The sequence below is a fragment of the Leptodactylus fuscus genome, chromosome 1 (genome assembly GCF_031893055.1).
Source record: "Leptodactylus fuscus isolate aLepFus1 chromosome 1, aLepFus1.hap2, whole genome shotgun sequence".
Lineage (NCBI taxonomy): Eukaryota > Metazoa > Chordata > Amphibia > Anura > Leptodactylidae > Leptodactylus > Leptodactylus fuscus.
Window position 1 is genome coordinate 75,196,562 of NC_134265.1, and position 22,820 is coordinate 75,219,381.

A 22,820-nucleotide genomic window follows, 5' to 3' on the forward strand; every position below is an offset into this window, starting at 1 on the left:
TGGGCCTAATCTGTGTTGGTTTTCTGACATCTGGACCTCAGAAAGATTAGATGGGCAGCGTGTGCAATCTTCTCTTTTTCAAGTAATATGAGCAGAGTTCAGCCTTGTCCATTCCATATACTACATTACTAGAATAGGTGAAGCCGTTACACATTCTCCATTCACTGCAAGAACTTCCAACATAACTCACTGCGCTTCTAAGCTAAGGATGGTGCCCGCAGCGATGCACTGGCTTCCATCAGGGGTAGGAGGGTCCTGCATGGAGTGCTGCATGTAATATAGACATCACTGGGTATGGTGGCACTGTGGGGGGCATTATGTTACATGTGGGGCACTGTGGAGACCATTATGTTACATATGGGGGAACTGTGGGGCTCATTACATAACTGAATGTAATCATTTATTAGACATCACTACTTTGTGGGATATGGTTGGGATTTTTTCTCACTGGGGGTACTTTGCTTGAAAAGGTTGAGAAATGCTGACCTAGGAAACATACGCCTCACACCTTATTGGGGCACCATAACCATGGTCCATATGTCAACATTTACTGGTAACATTTACTTGAGTATAAGCCGAGTTTTTCAGCACAGTTTTTGTGCTGAAAAAGCCCCCCTCGGCTTATACTTGAGTCAAGCGAAAAAGAAAAAAATTCTGGGGGGAGGGGGGGGGGTCTATGACCAGCCACAATAGTAATGTATAGAATCTCCCATAAAATAGTGGGGAAAAAAGAAACTTTTAAATAAATAAATAAATAATAGTTCTAAATCCCTCCTTTCCCTAGAATACATATAAAAGTAGAAAATGACTGTGAAACACATACACATTAGGTGTCCCTGTATCTGAAAGTGCCCAGTCTACTGAATATAGGGTATCTGCAGTGCTCCTGTTCCATCGGGAAGGGGTTAATAGGAGCACTGCAGATGCCCTATATTCAGCCAGGCTGAATTCCAAGTGGGGGAAAAAAACTCAGTCCTGAAGCTCAGGGAAGGGGCAGACAGACAACCAAAACACCCCCTCCCCTTTCCCAGCAACCAGCAACTACTGCACCCAAAAAGTCCAACCATTTTAATTTTTGAAATTTTCTAGTAGCTGCTGCATCTCCCCCCCCCCCCCCCCACGTCTTATACTCGAGTCAATAAGTTTTCCCAGTTTTTTGTGGGGATATCGTCACTCTATAGGGAGAGACCACCATTTAGGTGTGTGGAGTCTTATTAAGCCATGGGTGCTCCACTGTGCAAAGGAACATGGGAAGAATATGCAAATCTGACTTCCATGATGTAATTAGGATGTCAGTGCCTCAAGAATGCACACCAATAGAGGGCGCTCACTGAGAATGTGCAAGTCTATCTTCTATGATGCAATTAGGAAGACAGAGTCTCAGTCAAGCAAACCAATAGAGGGCGCTCACTTTAACATCATGCCGACCTTCTCAGAGGCCTTTGTTTGCAATGATGTTGGGATTTTACCAGGTACAGTCTCTCAGCCAAGGACGGCTGTTTCGATGTTGTTGCAGAGAGGACTGACCTGGCAGAGGTGAGAGGCTTAGGCAGGGTTGAGGGGTTTGCTTGACTGAGACTCTGTCTTCCTAATAACATCATGGAAGATAGACTTGCACATTCTCAGGCAGCGCCCTCTATTGGTGTGCATACTTGAGGCACTGGCTTCCTAATTATATCATGAAAGTCAGATTTGCATATTCTTCCCATGTACAGTTTTTTGTGGTAAAATTCGGGGCCTCTGCTGATATTGGAGTCGGCTTATACTCGAGTATATACGGTAGATTCTTCTTTATAGTAACAGGTCTGTTTTATATCACTTTGTCTCATCATCTTATTTATCTTTATTGCCTACATCAATTTTTATCTTTATTATCTACTGGCTAACGTGGTAAGATATTTTCCCTATTTCCTACTAGTCCTATAATTAGTCCTATAAAGACTGCAATGCATTCAATACATTGTTGTGTTTTGTTTTTTACCTAAAAACCGCTGAGCTTTTCATCTGTCTTCAAAGAGTTGCTTATATAACCAAAAGATGTATTTATTGATTTTCCAAACATATTTTCCTGACTTAAAGAGGATTTGTCAGCTCTTCTGTATCTGCCATTATTTTTGAGTTGCATTCATGTCTATTAGAAAAATATTTATGCATGATAATACACCTCTAAATAATATGTCATACATTATGGAAATAACAAGCATTATCTCCATACTGTTGCTGAACAAAACCCAATATATCAAGGCCAATATTACCAATAATACCATTATATGAAGGCCAAACAACCACACTATATGATAACTACATATAACTCCTACAGTGAATGAATATAACTACCATACTGATACTATATAAAAACCATCAAAGGTCCAAAATTATCACTATACAGTTACCATATACATTTGTGGTAGATACCAGGTCTTCTGCTGACCATATAAGTGGTTACAGTCCAGTTATATCCAATGACTGACAGGCGATGTCATGCAGTCATTCACTGTCCCTTTAATTCTCCACCCAGCCCAGAACACCATAATGACTTCTTGCAGTCACAAACTTTCCCTGCAGAATTTAAGGCAGACATATCCATAGCTCCTTACTTTACCTACATATCCCCAATCTCTACAGATACTCCCCATGCATAGTGCCACAGATGGGAAATATACCCCCTTTAGTGCTCCGCACAGTAAAAGTTCCCCATAAACTGTGATTATGACCCACACAGTAATAGTGCTTCTCAGAGAGGCAGATGCTGTAAAATTGGTCCCTTTGCATCCCTGTAGTAGTAATGCCCCCTCCATAGCCCCATATAGTCATGATGCACCCCTATCTGCCCTATTTAGTAACAATGCATCCCTATGTGCCTTATTATAATATTAATAATGCCTCCTATATGCCCTCTGCACACCCATATAATTATAATTGTTTACACCCCACATATTAGTAATGCCCCTTCTGTGCCTCCTTATATTAATAATGCCCCCTTGATATAGCAGGAAAGATAAGAATCTGTTTATTATGTTGGTCACCTTTCTATTCATGGATTGACCTCTAACAGACAGTACAAGATCACATCTTCTGTTTCTTGTCAATGTTTCCAGCTCAGTTGTTCACAAAACTTGGAATTAAATGTCTGAATAAAACAGATGGTAATTACCCCAGACATAAAGTGCGCAGAATGTATTTTGATCTCCATTTTAGATCTCAAGCAAATAGAATTGTTTGCATTTTAAGAGAGATCCATGTTACAATATAAATTTCATCAGCATGTGTATTTCTGTTTTGTGAAATAAAACTATTAATGCCAATACTATTAATGGGGTTTTAAGACTAAACTTATTGAGGGCCTCACTTATTGTGCTGCAAGTTGTCTTATAAATGTATGATGGGACTGTATGTTCTGGGGGTGGGGCGTGTAGAGAAACTGATTGACAGCCAACTCTTCATGGAAGGGACCTGGATCTCAGAAATTTGGCTTGACCTATAAAGGGATAGTGTTTCCCTTCTGTACTCAAAGCCAGTTATGTTATTGTATTAGCTGGGGCAACAGTTGAATAGTGAATCATAGGATTTACCGTATTTTTCGGACTATAAGACAAATTTGGGGGGAAAAGAAGGGTGCGTCTTAAAGGCCGAATGTGGCGCCTGGCATCCGCTGTAATAGAGAGGCGGAAGCCGGCAAGTGATAGACACCATTACAGGTGCCGGGGCCTGCGACATCGCTGCGCTCCTCTGCCCTGCATGAAGCCAGCAGCAGCTCCTCCGTCCCCCCGCCGCTGGCTTCATGCAGGGCAGGGCAGCGATGTCTCAGGCCCCGGCGTCTATCCCTCCCCGGCATCCGCCTCTCTAGTACAGCGGATGCCGGGTCTGCAGTCTATATCAGCGGCTTCTTCTCCCCCGGGGCCGGTCCCCACCGGCCCCGTACCTGTAAAGTTGCAGGCCGGCTCCTGCGCGGCGGTATTGCAGGAGCCGACCTGTACGGGTGACAGCCGGGAGCCTAATGAGGCTCCCAGGCCTGTCACTGCTATATATTAGTATTGCGGCTGGTCTCTATGACCAGCCGTAATACTAATACACAGAATGTCCCATAGACGGCAATACAGTTGTATAAAATAGTTAAAAAAAAAAAAAAAAAAGCTTTAAAAATATATAATAAAAATATGAAATAAATAAAAGTTATAAATCACCTCCTGTCCCTAGAATATATATATAAAAGTAGAAAATCATATATAATAAACCACCGTTTTTTTTTTTTTCAATAAAAGGTGATCTAAGCAATAGATATTCCCCAAAATGGTATAACTAAAAAGTACTTCTGGACCCGCAAAAAAAACACTCTATGCATCCCCGTACAGCTGCAGGGTCACCTGTCAATGTGGCCTTGCAGCTGTTGCAAAACTACAACTCCCATATATTAAATATTTTACCAGTTTTTGCTTCAAAATTTTTTTTCCCTATTTTCCTCCTCTAAAACCTGGGTGCGTCTTATAGTCCAGTGCGTCTTATAGTCCGAAAAATACGGTATATATAAGATTTATATAAATTTTATAATACCGGCATTAACACACTATAATACACAGGTCTTCCAATATTATACTTAAAGAGGACCTTTCATCAGATTGGGCACAGGCAGTTTTATATACTGCTGGAAAGCCGACAGTGCGCTGAATTCAGCGCACTATCGGCTTTCCCGACCTGTTCCCCGGGTAAAGCGCTATCGGTCCCGGTACCGTAGCTCTTTACAGTCAAAAGGGCGTTCCTGACAGTCAGTGTGGAACGTCCTTCTCCAGCCTATCGTGCTGCACAGTGTGAGCGGGGAGGAACGTCCCCTCCCCTCCTGATAATACTCGTCTATGGATGAGCTGTGTGAGCAGAGGGAGGGGGCTTTCCTCCCCAGTTTCACAGTACAGCGCGATAGGCGCTGCTGTGGAGAAGGACGTTCCTGACTGACTGTCAGAAACGCCCTTCTGACTGTAAAGCGCTACCGTACCGGGACCAATAGCTCTTTACCCGGGGCACAGATCGGGAAAGCCGATAGTGCGCTCAATTCAGCGCACTGTCGGCTTTCCAGCAGTATATAGAACTGCCTGTGCCCAATCTGATGAAAGGTCCTCTTTGAAGTAATAATCCAACAATAAAGGAATTGTGCACCTACTGAAGTTGGTTACATTCACAACATACAAAACTCCATCTTCTCAGGATTAGTGGGGGTCTGGCCAATTCTATATTACAAGTATATACTAATAATATCTGATATAGAGGTAATTGATCAATAGAGCAAACTTTGGCAAAATGATGTCAACAAAAATCTCAGTGTTCACGAAGATCCAAAGGTTTCTGGATAAAAGTTTATGGTATGCAAGCACCAACATCCGCCGCCTCCATCAATTAGCTGTTCTCAGCAGCTGATTCATAGAGAATGGAGCAGGACATAGACAGCACTGTTCTCTGTGCAGTGGCAGAACTGACATACTACAGCTCAGCTGATCTGCAGTACTTGGTTTGGCATCTACACAGAGAACAGTGCTGTCTGCTTCCTGCTCTATTCTCTGTGCATCATATTTCTAATCAGAAAACACCTCTAACGTCACTTAAATTTGGTACCCTAATACATCATGTGGGCATAAGGTTTGAATTAATTATTTTCATCAAATAATATTAATGAACAAATATTATTAAGACATGTCAATTCACCTGGTTTTAAGTCCCCTCACCGATGAGGGTTCTTTCACCCAGTTACCAACTCATGAGTATTCATTGCACTGTGATGTCACCTCAAAATGGTGAATACTAATAAGGGGGTCACTGTTTAAATTTTTTATTCTATTATGTGTCTTTGGGGATTTGAACCCATGATCACAGCAAATGATGGTGGATGGAAGGCAGAGACTTGAGACACTGCCTCCATTACTCTTAATATTTTGAGTTACTGCTTTACGTATATCATCACTGGATGTGATTCGGAGTACAAAACCCAGTCACACCTGATGAAAAAATAAATAAATATTATTGTAGGAAACCCACTTTATTAAATAACGGTCACAAAACATAGGAAGTAACAGACATATTTCTTGTCACCATAACCGTTACAAACTATTTTAACAAAATATTTAACGTGATCACTGAATGGCATAAATAAATATGGCGCAATTGTTTACTCTATTTAACCAGTAGTAAACTGGCATTCAATATTGTTATATGGGGCCTCAGTATATTTAGGTGTGCGCTTTTATGAAGGCCATGGCCCTTGGAAAGGCCACTCATACTATTGCCGTGAAATGCCATCTACACATCCCCCCATGAAGGGGTCTCTCAGGTTGACATCTCTGAACATATGTCATCAAAACATGAAAGCTTTTCCCTTAGAAACCATCATCATGATATGACCATATGTCATAATTATACAATAATAGGCAAATGATACCATCAGGTGCCATTTTTGTTGTGGGCAGTTTCCTAGATGATCCAACTACCATGTTCACTAAACATTAGATATTGAGCCAAAAGGTGACTGTCAGATATTCCTGTCTAATCTGTAATATTGAATCCAAACAATATAACCCCAAAATAAAGCAAACTAGTCTCCATAAACCAATATAAGCATTAGTAAAGAAAAACCAAAGACCAAGGTGTAATAATAAAAAATAGAAATATATTTATTAAATACCAAAAATTAAAAACATGAGACATAGGAAGACAAACAGAGTAAGGTCAACCACAAAGTAGCGGACAAATACTGCAAACCCTCCCACTTAGAATGATGAGAAGGTGAGAATAGTGAGAGGAGAAGTGAGTCATCATGGAACTTGTAGGAAACAAACCATAGGAAGATAGGGATGTAAACAAATGCAGAGGATGCCAGGAGCTCACTGAAAACCCCCAAACTCACTTTAAAATTATTTTTATTTGTCTGGAATACCCCTTTAAAGGGGCTCTATCACTAGGAAAAGCATTTTTAACTAATCACATCCTTGCATAGCTTTTAGAAAGTCTATTCCACACCTACTTTTAGTATGTAAATTGCCCTAGTGGTTTTTGAATAAGTCCGTTTTTATTCATTTTGAAGATATCTAGTGATTTCTAGGAAGGATTATGTTGTTTTGGGATTTGGGACACCTGGGACCCCCCCAGATCAGTTGTTTGAAGGGGCCTCAGTTTTTGTGTGAGTGACTTGACCTCTTCACTATTTCCATTACACTACATTTATTCTTTAGCGGCCCTGTGCTCATTTACTTCTATGGGACAAAGTTATAGTTACATTCTATGGCTGCCATGGAACGAGCAGAGAAAAGGTCACAATGCTGCATGCATACTGAAGCCCATTCAAACAGCTGGGATCTCGGTGTTGGACCAATATGATCTCTTATTGATTATAATCCTATTCTGAGAATAGATCATCAATAAAAAAAGAACAAGAGAACCTCTTTAATAGAATTGGCTATTTACTAAAGCATGTAATCTGTCTGTGTTTTCTTGCAGATACCATGACCAGCAGGATGTTACTAGTAACTTTCTTGGAGCAATGTGGCTAATTTCAATTACTTTTCTATCAATTGGATATGGTGACATGGTACCGAACACATACTGTGGAAAAGGAGTGTGTTTACTCACAGGAATTATGGTAAGAAGACATCTAATCACAATGACTTGTCTTGAACTTCTTTGAACATTGCTGAAACATTGATGAATGAGATTGGTTGTTCTCTTATCCTGCATTTCGCACCCGTATCAGGCACTTCATCAGGTCTGATTTCAGAAGCCCCGGGATAACCCTGAGACCCTTTTGGATGCTCAGAGAAGCTGTCAGCCGATGTAGCAACTGAAACCATCACCAGTACCTGATAGGACATCTTATCTTTTCTCCAACCTTGTGTTTGTAATGTGTGAGGGCTGCCTTCATCCTAACTTTTATCTTATATGTAAAATAGATTCCTGAAACCAAGGCAGTGAAGAATTAGCACAATATATATTATTATTGTTTATTTATAGCACCAGACCCCAACCAACCCCCTCTATTGCAATAGACGTCTCACAGCCCTCTAATATCACCGCAGTAGCCAGAAGAGACCTTGTGCACGCCTTATGGAAATCAAGTTCAGCACATATGCCAATATTACATCCCTGGCTTCAGTTCATCATTATTCAAAATATTCTTGCTTCATTGTGGTGGCATTGGGCAAGGGCATGGCAGCAGAGGAAATGAGTTGAGGTGTGGCAAGCTTGACTTTTTTCCAAGTTCTCCACCTCTTTGACTTCAAGAACCTTTAGGATAAAAAATGTATTTTTATAAGGATGCATACAGTCATAAAGACAGTGTTGGAGAGAAGAAGAGATGCCCCGTCAAGTTCTAATGTGATCGTGGCTATATCATGCTGACAAGTTCCCTTTAAGATCTCTTTGGAAATTTTGACATAATAGTGGGGATCTCCTCTCTGTGCGCCAGAGCCATCAGTTCTTCCAAGCCGTAGCAGCACAGGGAACACTTGAGCATTTCAGCAAGTTTAATGTTTGATATTCTGGCCTTCGCCATTGCTCTACATCATGCCATTATTCACATGGTTCTAAATCTTCTCTTGTGGATGTCAGGGTCGTCCAGAGATTCAGCCTCATTTACATGACAGTTTATCATACATCTGAAGTAAGTCATAAAGAAATGAACAGCTCAGTTGCTTCTAAGGCAACTGCCAGATGCAGCAATCCATATATTGACCCACACAGGGATCTTTATCAACTGCACTGGAAAAACAGCTCGGTGTGGGTCAGTACATGGTGTTACTATATACCAGTGACAATACAATACCACTTAGTTTGGATGCTGGCAAACTTTTTTCCATTATAAGTCAGTGATTTCAAGGTAATGGTCAGAAAACTTCATATTATTTTGTCATAAGAGGTTTTAAGTAACTAGAAATAGTAACGTTATTGACAGCAATGGCAGAGGTCATATATACTGTATAGGGTTGAGCGATCGTGTTCGGAAAAAATCGGATTCTGATCGGCAATCGAGAAAAATTCATGATCGCGATCGGAATCCCGAACACGATCTTTTTAGGTGGGATCGAGATCAGTGATCATTTCCCACAATGCTTTGCTAGCTAGTCTCCCATTCATTCTAATGGGAGACTAGCTAACATCTCTAGTAGCTACTTACCTGAAGAGATGGCTGGTCCGGTGCCTGGTCTTCTCGTTCTTCTTCGCCTCGCTGTACCCTGCCTCCCAGGTTAGGAGAGTGTGGGCGGGTTAGGAGAGTGTGGGCGGGTACTGGGAGGGGAGACGTCACGGCTGCCCGCCCTCTTCCCGCCCACACTCTCCTAAGCTACAAGTCCCGCCTTCCTAGCGCTTTAAACACTAACCTGGGAGGCGGGGGCAGCGAGGCGAAGAAGACCGAGAACACCGAGAACCGGACAAGCCATCTCTTCAGGTAAGTGGACACCAGGGGGGACTAAGTAGCCAGAGGATTAAAAAAAAATCCTCTGGCTACTTAGTGATTAAAAAAATTCACTACATTCTAACAATTAAAGCGTTCAATTATTAAATTCCATGCTGTATAGTGCTAGTATAGTATAGTATTGCTTTTAAAATCCGATCTCCGATTAATAAAAAAATCACATTGACTTGCATTGGGATCGGAATTGGGATCGAGATCGGGTTCGAATGAAAAATGATCGGAAATCGGATTTCAAAATCGATCCTGAAAAGTCAAGATCGGCTCAACCCTAATACTGTATTCATAATGTATATTCATGCAACATAAGAAATTGATAATATAGTTTATTAACATTAGAGTAAACTCACACTTTGAAAATCTGTTGTTAATTCTGGGCTTCAAATTCTGCAACAGTTTACATATCTGGACATGTTTTTTTTTAAAACCACATCTGCATCTCTGTAATTTTTAGGACATTCCTTGGATTTTCATCTACAGCATGTCAATCTCAATCCTGTTGTGGATTTAATCCGGATTTTACCCGTTGCAATGCAGCAAAATGTGCAACAACATATTTAAGTAATACAGTATTTGTGGATTTTATACAGATTTCCCACTGATTCATGGCAAAATGGCCGAATGTATTTGATGCATCTAATCTTAGCTTGTATTAAGGCTTTTTATAGTGTCAGACCACAATTTCTAGTGGCTCTGTATATATGTTACTGAAATCCTTATGTCATTTTGACTGTTTTGGTGGTACTGAGGTAGCAGTTTAAAATTTCAACAAATCAGGTAAAATGGGATAGATCTAATAAACACATAAACATAGACCATACAGTCTAAAAATGTACTAAATGTATTGTAGTGGTTGATAGAAAATGATAAATCTGATTCCTTACAATCTTTTTATCTCACTTTCCACCACCTATTTATTGGCTTCCTTTTAGCACACAATGCACCGTATGTCATGCACCGTTTCAGCTAAGGCTGCATTCATATCTGTGCCGAAGTGTCCATTGGAAGCTCAGTAAGAGAGTCCGCCAATACCAGCAGAGAAAAAAGTTCTGCACGGAGGACTTTTTCATTTGCCAATTTCAGTTTAAAAATGGTGACCACTCTACGGACCCCATTATAATCAATGGGTCCGCTGGGCTCCATGAATAAACTGTTTATGCAGTCTGCCTCTTTGTTGTTTGTGTTCCTGATAAGACCCAAAACAATAGATAGATAAGTCTAGTGTGAATCTAGCATGTGATGAATGAGATATGAAAATGACCTAAAATGCATAATAATGTGGCACTTTTGCATATAAAGATTAGTGAATGCACCCCAATATTTCTGGTTTAGTTTTAGGGAAGAAAAAGATAATTGACCCATTGTAAACAGCAGTACATTTGTTTAGTTAGTGCCATTGTAATAAGCAGAATCAAGCAAAAGGCGCAGTGAAATAGCATAAATAGTTTTTTTTTCCCTATTAATATGTCTTTTGGAGTGTGGGAGGAAACCCATGCAAACACGGGGAGAACATACAAACTCCTTGCAGATGTTGTATTTGGTTGAATGCAAACCCAGGGCTGCAAGGCTGTAGCGCTAACCACTGAGCCGCCATGCTGCCTTAAAATAACATAAATTGCCTAGTTTTACTTATAAACTTATCTCTAAATTTTATCAGAATAGTTTCTGACTGTTGTTTTGTATAGTATTCCAGTCTATGTTGAAGATGACAAAATGCAAATTATAAAGAATTGTATAAAAAATCAGTTGCATCATCCACTTATGAAGAATATCAGAACTAAGCTTTTATAAGATAAATGCTATTCATTCTTATTCAAAGATACTACAGTCAGGTTAATCTAAGTGTTTTACCCAATACAGTGCTTGTTGCCTAAGTTTGAGACCACCTTTGCTAGTTAGAGGCAGTGGCCAGACTGTCGGTCCTTATTCCCTGGCACCACTAGTGTCTTCTCCTTACTGTGATTGATACTTAAAGAGGACCTTTCATCGTTTGGGGCACAGGCGGTTTTATATACCGCTAGAAAGCCGACAGTGCACTGAATTCAGCGCACTTTTGGCTTTCACGATCTGTGCCCCAGTGAAGAGCTATCGGTGCCGGTACCGTAGCTCTTCACCGTCAGAAGGGCGTTTCTGACAGTCAGTCAGGAACGCCCTTCTTCACAGAAGCACCTATAGCGCTGTACTAGTGAGACCGGGGAGGAACGCCCCCTCCCCTCCTGATAGTGCTCATCCATAGACTAGTACTGGGGGAGGCGTTCCTCCCCGGTCTCACAGTACAGCGCTATAGGCGTTGCTGTGAAGAAGGTAGTTCCTGACAGACTGTCAGGAAAGTGCTTCTGATGGTGAAGAGCGTCACCTGGGGCACAGATACGTCTGCGTGATTAATTCAGAGCACTGCCAGCTTTCTAACGGTATATAAAACCGCCTGTACCCCAAATGATGAAAGGTCCTCTTTAAAGGAGGAATTACCTGCTGAGTTCTGATAAGGGTTAGACTAGTCCCGGCTCAGTGTGACTGTTATATCTGTTTAGTCTTGGAAGTAGCTATTGGACTCAGCTTTACATCACACAAGCTAAGCTAAGTCTAAGAAGACAGGGAGGTGAAATCGAAAGATGGAAAATCCCATTAGATGTTTGATATTCGGGCCCTTGCCATTATTCCACATTTTGGCATCATTCACATTGTTCTAAATTTTCTGCAGTCAATGTTAAGGTAGTCTGGGAACTTCAGCATCATTTTTCATGGCAGTTTATCTTCTCTTATTTTTAACATATACTATTTTTTATTTAAAAAAAATGGCAACATACTTAAACGCTACCTGATATATACGCTTGTGTGAGACTGTGTGGAGTATGTATATGCATCAACCTCTGGCATCAGCTACTGCAATGTGCCCAGTGCCCATATATCATTCACTGACAGGTGCTACACCGCAGCTGTGAGACTTACTCCCTTCACATTACACTCAGTCTATCCTAGCTATTCAAGATAGGAAATAGTTTCAGATGTTCTGATTGTCAATCTCTACAGATCAGACAGCGAGGTTATATTATGGTGAGAAACAAATGAAGCGTTAAGAGAAGAGACAGTTTACTGTGGTATAAAGTTTACTCGATACGTCTGCGTGATGAAAGGTAGCGGAGTTGATGGTGATTGTAGAAAGAGATAATACATGTTCCATGTGTCAGGAGATATTTTCACTCTCCAGATCAATGTTTCATAATACAACCTTATCATATTTCCTCTATCTTTCAAGTTGCTTTAGAACCTGTGAACTCTCTGGACTGTAAAACTACTCAACATGTCTATATACAAACAACCCGCAGACAGCTCCCAGCTCCAGATTTCAACACTCATCTACTGGAAGGCATCTAAATCATCCAGGCAAATGGTATATCGTACAGAACAGGGATGACCAAGCAAAAGAGCATCTGACTTAAAACCCCTGCAAGCATCTGCTATAAAATAATCACTCACTACAAACCACTAACATGCAGCTTACTACTTCAACATGTAAAGATATCAGAAGGGAAAGATGATTATGTTTGTTTCCAACGTCATTCTACAACAGTAATTCTGTATCCTACTCTTCTTTCTGTCTTCTCCTGTTTTCTCTGCCTTTTTAAGTTCTCTCTATTTCTCTCAGTTCCCTTTCTATTTTTCTTTCTTCCAACTCTCCTTCTTCACCCCTCGCCACCACCTCTTCCTTTCTTATTCCCTCCCCACATTTTTTACCTTTGTTTTTCTTTCTTTCTTTCTTACTTTGGTCTCCCATTCTTGTTGTCACCGGTTCCTTCATTCTTTTTCTCCCCTTCTTTTCATTTCTTCCTTCCTTACAACTTCTGTCCTCCCTCCTTCCCTCCCTCCCTTCCTCCCTCCCTCCCTCCCTCCCTCCCTTCCTTCCTTCCTTCCTTCCTTCCTTCCTTCCTTCCTTCCTTCCTTCCTTCCTTCCTTCCTTCCTTCTTTCCTTCCTTCCTTCTTTTTTCTTTTTCTCTTTTCTTTCTTATCTGTTATTTGCTCCTATTATATTCCTCCTTTCTTCTCTTTCTTTTACACCTCCTTTTTTCTTTTCTAATCCCTCTATTTTTTCTTCTAATTTAGGGTTTTAATTTCTTTTCATTACTTTTAATGTGTGTAACTCTTAGGTGACCAGATTGATTTTAAAGAAAACATTTCACTGTTTTCCAACTTTTTAGTTATTATTTCAATAACTTCTTATAATGGACAAACCTCACATAGCGACACAGTGACATCCTTGTGCTGTTTTCATTTGCCCAGTGACCATATAATAGGCCACCTATAGTTTAACCCTCTGCTGGTATCTGATCAAGATATAGGAATAAAAGTTAATGTTAAGTTAGAAGCTAATGTCAAATTACAAGAATATTGAACATTTTTTGCAAATTATTTTGTTTGAGCTGGAAAAAGGAAACTGAGTCTTTAACACCACCTATTGGAAGATAGTTCCCTATAAAGCAATATCTGACGTTCAAAGAAGCTTTGAGATATAACTATATGCCAAACCAGAAAATCTCTTCCAATAGAAAAACACCCACTTGCAGACCCTTGTTTTTGAAATATTTGCCCCTTTGTTAGTTTCAAAGAAGAGTAGATGATGGCTATTGACAGGACGGGTGCTTTGTCACTTGGGACAGCCATATAGGCATATGGTGTCTTAGGCCTGGTTAACATCTGCGTTTGGTATTTCATTCCATTCCATCCACTTGACAGGCTGATTAGAAGGACCAGCTCTGTCCTGGGGAGCCCCCTGGACCCAGTACAGGTGGTGGGTGACAGAAGGATACTGTCTGTAGTGATCTCCATGTGGGAGAATAAATCCTGTCCCATGTATGAGACCGTGATAGCACTTGACAGTACTGTAAGTGACCGACTGCTTCACGCCAAGTGTGAAAAGGTGTAATTTCCCCAAGATGGGACTATTAAAGGATATTATCTTATCTTATCCGTGGAGTCCACATGGGGACCCCCTCCCGAATGGAATACCGAACGCATTGACAAGCGGTGATCTTATGACAGCACACGGACCCCATAGACTATAATGGGGTCTATGTGTTTTCTGCCCACTGTCCGCATAAGTCATGTGGTGAGAAAAGTACTTCATGAACTACTTTCCTCTCTGCATGACTCGTGTGGACACTGCATGGAAAACACATGGACCCATTATAGTCTATGGGGTCCATGTGCTGTCATAAGCTCACCGCTTGTCAATGCATTCGGTATTCCGTTCGGGGGGTCCCCATGTGAACGCAGATGTGAACCAGGCCTTAGAAGCCATGTGTCCTCTCATAGAAAGTTTTGGAAAAGATATGAAAATTGTACATTTTGTCTTGTTTTTTAAAAAGAGGATTTAAATTAGTTTGTTGAAATCCTTCATTTACTTTATCTTGTTTTTTATGATGTTACAGTAATTTATTGTTGTTAGTTTCCTGATATGACTTATAATCAGTCTTTTTATTCATGTATTTACTTGCTGAATATTTAGGCTAGAAAAAAAACACAGTGTTTTTACCAGCAAAGTAATGAGATTTTGGTTAATCTCGCCCCCACATTACAGAAAAAAGGAGCATTTGGAAAATCTTTGATCCTGAGTTTTTAACCCAATAACAACTGTGGCATTTAAATACTTTTAGAAGGACAGAGGTCCCATTGTTAGGCATCATTACCCCCAAAAACATGAATGCAATGTGTCAATGTAAGAATTCCTGGACTCAAAATTAACTTCCAAAGTGGTAATGAGTTTTATTACATCCAAATAATTTGCATGGTGCCAGTGCCATTCCTTAGCAGTCCAGGGCCCTAAGGTCTGCTAACATTGTATGCCATTAGGCCATGCTTATCAACACACTGATGATCACAGGTCTCATGTATATCTAGATAAGACACAGAATCCACCAATCGCAATAGATGATTTCTCTACTTACCTACACCCCTCTGTGAAATGTCCTCTGCAAAGATCACAGAGCATGCCTAGAAAATTCTAACATAGAAGTCAATATGATCTGCACCCGGCATTATGTCTATGGACATAGTTCATCTCCAGGAACTTGAAAACTTTTGTAGATAATAACATGAAAAATTAAAAATAACCTTACCAAAAATTCTTTAAAAATATGTTTCATGTAAAAACATAATTTAAACAATAGCTAATTTCCTGGTGATACTTTCCCTTTAAGTAGGATTGTTTTATGCAAACAATCAAAAGATTCGAATTTCTAGCCCTCTAATATAAAAAAAGATAAAGTTTATTATATATGTGCAAATTTAAAAAAACCTTCAACATCAAATATCAAAATCAAAATATTTTGTAAATGAAAAAAAAAATGTAAATGCATCTATTGGAAATTGTCACATCTGCGAAGACTCAAACGATACAACCGTTACGTTTATCCTCCATTGTAAGCACCATAAAAATTGAAAAACAGAAAAAAAAAAATCATAAAAATGCCTGAATTGCTGTTTTTTTTGTTGTCTGCAACCAAGAAAACTTTTTTTAAAAAACTGTTATGTTCCCCAAAACGGCACCAATAAGAACTGGAGATAATCGCACAAAAAAACCCTCATGTTATTCCTTTGAAAGATCAATAAAATAGGGAATGGTCTTAGAAACTGGTGATGAAAACAGATTTTTAATAAGAAAAAAGTTTTTTGTGCAAAAGTAGTAAGAAAAATAGAAAAAAAAAAATTCAACAGAGTACTTTTTTTTTATTTTTATCAGTGTAATCAAATTAACCCAGAAAATAAATGTGCTACGTTATTTAAGGCTCACGGTGAACGACATAAAGTGTCAAGTGGAAAAAGATCGACGTGGAACTGCTGTTTTTTTCTTTTCTCTCCCAAGTTAAAGAAAGTTAAAGGAGTTTGCCATCCCTAAAGGCATTTGTCATACAGGTGACCATCATCAGTATATGATCTATATGTTGGTGCTAAATAAAATTCTTAATGTTGTTTGAAACAAATTTGTGCTCTTACAAAGAATAAGGATTATTATACTCTATTAATATGTAAATGAATAAAAATATTAAAATATTCATATTGTAGTACAGACAAATCAAACTACAGATCTTCTATGGATGTAGGCTGGCTGAAATCCTTCACTCCATGTAATCCCAGAAAGATTTGATGATGATCAGATGACATTTAGGGCTTCCTGGAGGACATATCTCTTCCACTATCACTATCATCACTTCCAGGAATCTGTTCTTCTTTACTCTGAAAATAGCTCTTAATAGCATTGGCTTGAAGGGGTTTTCCAGGACATGTATCAGTCACATGACTTGATAGCAGCTCAGTCCTATTCAAATTACTGAGATGATCTGCAATATTAAGCACAACCTCTGCGCTTAGTAAAACTATCCAATCTTAGCGGACTGCAGAAGAAAGTAGTATCAAACAAAGAAATATCTTTAGGACAGGCTTCAATAGTCAAGGTATGGATGCTGTATGTGAGAGCAGAAATTAAGGGTTTAAATAGGGAACCACAAGTGTAAAATTGGAGTTTCTTTTTTTTCCTATCAGTATGTCTTTGTAGAATGGGGGGAAATCCGTACAAACACGGGGCGAACATACAAACTCTTTGCAGATGCTGTTTCTGGCGGTATTCGAACCGAGGACTACAGTGCTGCAAGGCTGCAGAGCTAACCACTGAGCCACCGTGTTGCCCCAAAATTGGAGTTTCTATTCACATAATGTAACAGCACCAGATTTCTTTTCAAAAAGCAATCCTTGTGGCAGAGAACTGCTGCATATATGGTCAGATTCCAGTTGCATCTTCTGGCAGTCATAGTTAAAGATGTTTTGTTCATTGTATATATAGTCTAAAAGAAATACTAGCTTATGTAATAGTAATCATACTGAGGGAATAAAAGGAGCTCACTAGAGTTTTCTAGAGTTCACAGAAATTCCATCACCGACTGCTCAGATTTGTCAGTCTATTGTAATTGTTGCTGACCAAGGCCATTAGTTCACCGTATTTAGACTGAGTTCACATTTGCGTCAGATTCTCCGTCGTAGACTTCATCACAATGAACAACAAAAATTTGAGAGTGCCACTCTCAAAAATATTTTGCAAATGGAAGGAATGCCATTGTCTTTTTGCTTTTTTATTCTCCCACTCATATTTCTGGATACCATTTATATTCCAGAACTAAACATGACAACATGCTCCTGACAAGAGGTTTTAGTACTATGAACATGGAAATTCATAATTCATAATTGTATAGATTTATTTATATGCATTTTTAACTTTGCTTGGGTTCACTTCTGACTTTTTGGGTAAAATTTTTTGTGTACAACATATTAAAATTGACTGGAACAAACACAGAACAAAACGTTTTTAATGCATATTAAAGAAAATCTACTAAAACTGAATCTTTCTCCATATTATATTCTGCTGGACCAGATAGTTCAGAAGTACTTGGCCTATATTTAAAGCTGATGGCCATACCGTACATAATATCAGTATCCCCCTTATTATAATGACACCCTTTATAAATAATAGTCCCCCTTCTTTATAACAATATCCTCCATTATAATAGTCCATATACCGTATATATATATATATATATATATATATATATATATATATATATATAGCTATTATAAAGGGAAGTTTGTTATACATACGGTGGAATTAGTATATCTAAGAAGGGTTATTATAATGGGGAGACTGTTTTAAGGGGGCTATTATAAGGATAAATTATTATATATAAAGGGGCTATTATTTATAAGGGAGGAAGTTACTATTATATATAACAGTTCCTCTCTTATAAATAAAAGCTCCCTTATATATAACAATCTCTCCCTTATATAAGATAAGATAATCCTTAAATAGTCCCACAGTGGGGAAATTTCAGCATGTTACAGCAGCATGGTAATACAGATACAGGATAATACACAGTGATATATTACAGAAGTAGACACACATAAGCTGAGAAGAGAAGATATACTAGGAGTCCATAGCAGCTAAGGAACAGAAGAAGAAAGAAGGAAGACTTCATAATCATAATCATTAGTTTTTCTGTGTGGGGTGATCTTCGCTTGGTCTGATGTAGATTATACAGCCTGATCATGGTTGGAAGGAAGGACTTGCGATAGCGCTCCTTCTCACACTTTGGGTGAAGCAGACGGTCACTTACAGTGCTGCTAAGTGCCATCAAGGTCCCATACATGGGGTGGGATTTGTTCTCCCGCATGGAGCTCACCACAGACAGTATCCTTGTGTCATCCACCACCTGTACTGGGTCCAGGGGGCTCCCCAGGACAGAGCTGGCCCTTCTGATCAGCCTGTCAAGTCTATTTCTGTCCCTGGTTGATATACTGCTCCCCCAGCAGGCCACACCAAAAAAGATGGCTTAAGCAACCACAGAGTTGAGAAAGGCCCTAAGAAGTGGCCCCTGGACTCCAAAGGCCCTCAGCCTCCTGAGCAGGTAGAGCCTGCTGTGAATTTTTCTGTGCAGCGCCTCCAGGTGATCAGCCCAGTCTAGTTTATTATTTAGGAGCACACCCAGATACTTATAGGTCCTGACTATCTCAATACATGTTCCTTGGATCTCCACCGGGGTCGGGGCACTTCTCCGTTTACTAAAGTCCACCACCATCTCCTTGGTCTTCCCAGCATTAATCCTGAGGTGTTTTTTCTGGGCACCATTCAACAAAGTCCCAGTTTAAGTCTCTGTATTCCTTATCGTCACCATCAGTGATAAGGCCTACTATAGCAGAGTCATCGGAGTACTTCTGTAAGTAACAGCTGGATGAGTTGTGCCTAAAGTCAGCAGTGTACAGTGTGAAGAGAAATGGGGCAAGAACTGTACCTTGTGGTGCCGCCGTACTACAGATCACAGTGTCAGACACACAGTCCCGGGCTCTCACATACTGAGGGAGGTTTGTCAGGTAGTCTAGGATCCAGTTGGACAGGTACTGGTACACACCACCAAGGTTCAGCTTCTCCCTCAATAGCCCTGGCTGAATGGTGTTGAACACACTGGAGAGATCAAAGAACATTATTCATAGAAGGTAGATGATGGCGTCATCTACTCCAATGCCCGGTCGATAGGCAAACTGGAGGGGGGCCAGAGCGGGGCTCACTAGAGGGCATAGGTGTGTCTCTCTAGGACCTACATCATGTGGGATGTCAGTACTCCAGGTCGGTAGTCATTGTAGTCCATTGGGTTGGGTTTCTTTGGTACTGGTACCACACAAGATGTTTTCCACAGTTGAGGTACCACTCCCAGTTTCAGACTCATATTCTACATGTGTGTAATAACACCGCACAGCTGGTCTCCGCACATTTTAAGAACTCTTGCGCTTATCCCATCAGATCCTCTGGCCTTGTCTGCTTTGATCCTCTTGATTTCCCTACACACTTGAGACTCCTTGAGGGGAGACTATTCTATATGAACTATTATTTATAAAGGAGGAACTGATATGTAAGGGAGGCTATTATAAGGAGGAAACTCTTATATATAAGACTATTATAAGGGAAAATTATTATATATGAGGAGGGCTATTATAAGGGGGAAGCTTATTTATAAGACAGGGTATTTTTTGTAAAGGAGGAACTATTTATAATAGGCTTATAATAAGGGGAAAATTGTATATAAGGCAACTATTATAAGGGAAGGAGCTTTTATTTATAATTGGGAAATTTTATAAGGGGGTATTGTTAAAAGGGTATTATGTAGAAGGGGGTGTTATTGTTAAGAGGGCTATTATTTATACAGGGAGGTTTCATTTATAAGGGGTCTATCACTGATAATGGCAACTATTATTTATGAGAGGGTTATAATTTATTAAAAAGTTGGAACTATTTATACAGGAGCACTATTATTTATAAGGGGGGCTATTACATATTAGGGGGACTATAACTGACATGGGGAACTATTTATAATCAGGGACTATTACTTATAAGGAAGCACTATATTAACTGATGAGGAGGTACAAACATCTATTAGATGGTGCAAGGGTAGTTATTTCAATAGTGTGGGGGCAAAGAGGGAGGCTATTACTGTTTAGGCAACAGAAAGAGGGAAATATTAATGGGGTTGCCACTGCAAGTGCTGCAGCTGCCTTCTGTCTTCTGAATTCACTGAATATGATGTTGGTATATGAGCATTTGGGGCCCACTTTTAATTTTGCCCAGGACCACAGTTTGGCTAGATTATCCCTGACTAGGCCAGACAAGCCTTGGAGCCTTCAATGGGCACCCAGCTGTCATGGCAATGGATCGTTGGCCCCAGATCTTCTTGGAGATACTCCCTAAAATGGCGGTGATGCACTATCATAAAAATGGCACCCTGCTCAGCTTTGACTGAGGCGCCAGAGGCTTTAATACCTGCAATCAATGTGTACACTGATTGCAAGCATTGACGCCAATCTGTACAATACAGAGGAGACCTGGTGACTATTGTGGCCACTATATTTAAAATCCAACATCGACTATACTACTACGGCGGATGCTAAATAGGTCTAAATTACAGCTAATCACCGGATCCTGGATAAAAGATCCCTGTCCTGATATTGATTACCTACGCTAAGGATAGGCCATTGATATTTTAGTCCCGGAAAACATCTTTAAAACATGAAATTTAATGACCATTTCATTTTGCATTTGAATTGCAAAAGCCTTTCCAAGCAGCTCACTATTTATGTATATCCTCCCTTCAATTCAATTAATAACCACCACAAAATCTAAGCCCCAGGACTTGTATAAAAATGAGCGACTATCTATCTTGGCAAGCAAGACTAGGCCAATATATTCAGTGTCATATTTAATGTACTAATAGGTGGGAAGGAGCGAATGTTTATGTTCACAAGGTGACACTTGTTGAATGTCAATGAAAGTGAAAAATGAACAAGTGTGGCTCAATAATGTCTGATCTAAAAGAAAAAAAGTGATAACTCAGTGTTAATTGGAGGGGGCTAAGTTCTTACATATGGTTATCCCTACAGGCTGTTTTATGGATGTGATATCTACATACTCTATGTAATCTCATTCTCACTGAAGAAGTCTAGAATGCTAGAAAGTGTTACATGTTCTGTGCCTGGTTATTTTTGCTTAAATATAAAGAACTGTATTTAAAATGGATTATTTTAATTATTTTGTTTTGCTATATTAGTGTTTGTCCTGCCATAATAAAGGTTCAGTCTATATTTGCTGCCTGACTACAGCCCTATACATAGCATGGATTGTTTGTAACCATGCAGAGGCATAGATCTATATAAGAGCCTTAGACACACAACAGTAGACATTGAAATCAAGGTTATTTGCTGAGTTTCCTAATGCTTCTATATTATTTGTATTAAATAAAACAATTAGTTGTAAAAACAAATGCAATGTATAATATGATGTAAAACTCGGGCACCAGTGAAATGACTCTTCTTTTGTCCTGTGATTTCAGGGTGCTGGTTGCACTGCTCTTGTTGTAGCTGTGGTTGCAAGAAAGCTAGAACTTACCAAAGCAGAGAAACATGTTCACAATTTCATGATGGATACACAGCTCACTAAAAGAGTAAGTAAGCAATGCTCATCCACGTATTACTGTATGTATGCGAAGGGTTTGCATCTCAGTTAACATGCACATCCATGAAAATAGTTGTCAAAAATAAGGAGTACCCACAAAAATACCAGATGTGTTGCTCATGATGTTTCCCCCTGACTCAAGCTCCATTCAGTGCTCTTGTTCCCTTGCACACTCAGTTTACCTAGTGGTTCACCTTTGCCTCTTTATGTATAGTACCATGGGCGTAACTACGGTAACAGCCATAGTCATTGCCACAGGGGCCGGATCTTTTTTTTTTTAAATAGGCCATTACACAGGCCCTATTTACTTACCAATTCCCCTTCTGCAGATCTGACTGTGAACAGGAGTGAGATCGGTAAGTAAGGCCGCGTTACTGCGAACCCCACAAACATCGCTATCATTATACTCGGGGGGACCCCTAAGTATAATGATCCGAGGGCTAGAAGAGGTGAGGGAACATAAAAAACACTTACTTACCTCTCCTGGGCTCCGGAAGACTTCGAGCCTACTTGGTGGTGTCCCAGATGTCACGTGGGCTGAGCTTGTGTCCTTATGTGTTGCAACACAAGTCTCTCACTACACCAGACCCAGCATACTTACCTTCTCTTCCTGCTGTCTTCTAACAGGCTGAGTCATCAGCGACGTATGCTCAGCGAGTTATTGCACATGCGTGAGCCAGCTAGCTAGGGAAAACGGGAGGGGAACAGTGAGTGTGAGAGGGAGGTATGGTGATGGATAGCTAGAATTCTAATGATGGCTGCTGACAGTGTAGTGGGCGGGCTAGCTAAGGAAACAGGGAGGGGTGTGTGTGTGTGACAACAGGAGGGATTCAGTTAGTG

The 22,820-nt window shown here is 40.0% G+C and overlaps 1 protein-coding gene across 2 annotated transcripts in view; it reads left to right on the forward strand.

The window, feature by feature from the left end:
* The window catches only part of KCNN2 (potassium calcium-activated channel subfamily N member 2), a 138,403-nt gene that overhangs the window by 92,352 nt on the left and 23,231 nt on the right, over positions 1-22,820 (forward strand). For both annotated transcript variants that reach the window (XR_012715529.1, XM_075272245.1), the window contains exons 4-5: positions 7,477-7,618; positions 21,859-21,969. Coding sequence is in view for 1 of the 2 variants with exons in the window: in XM_075272245.1 (XP_075128346.1) it covers positions 7,477-7,618; positions 21,859-21,969 (253 nt within the window). In the remaining variant the exon portion in view is untranslated. The remainder of the gene's footprint in view (positions 1-7,476; positions 7,619-21,858; positions 21,970-22,820) is intronic.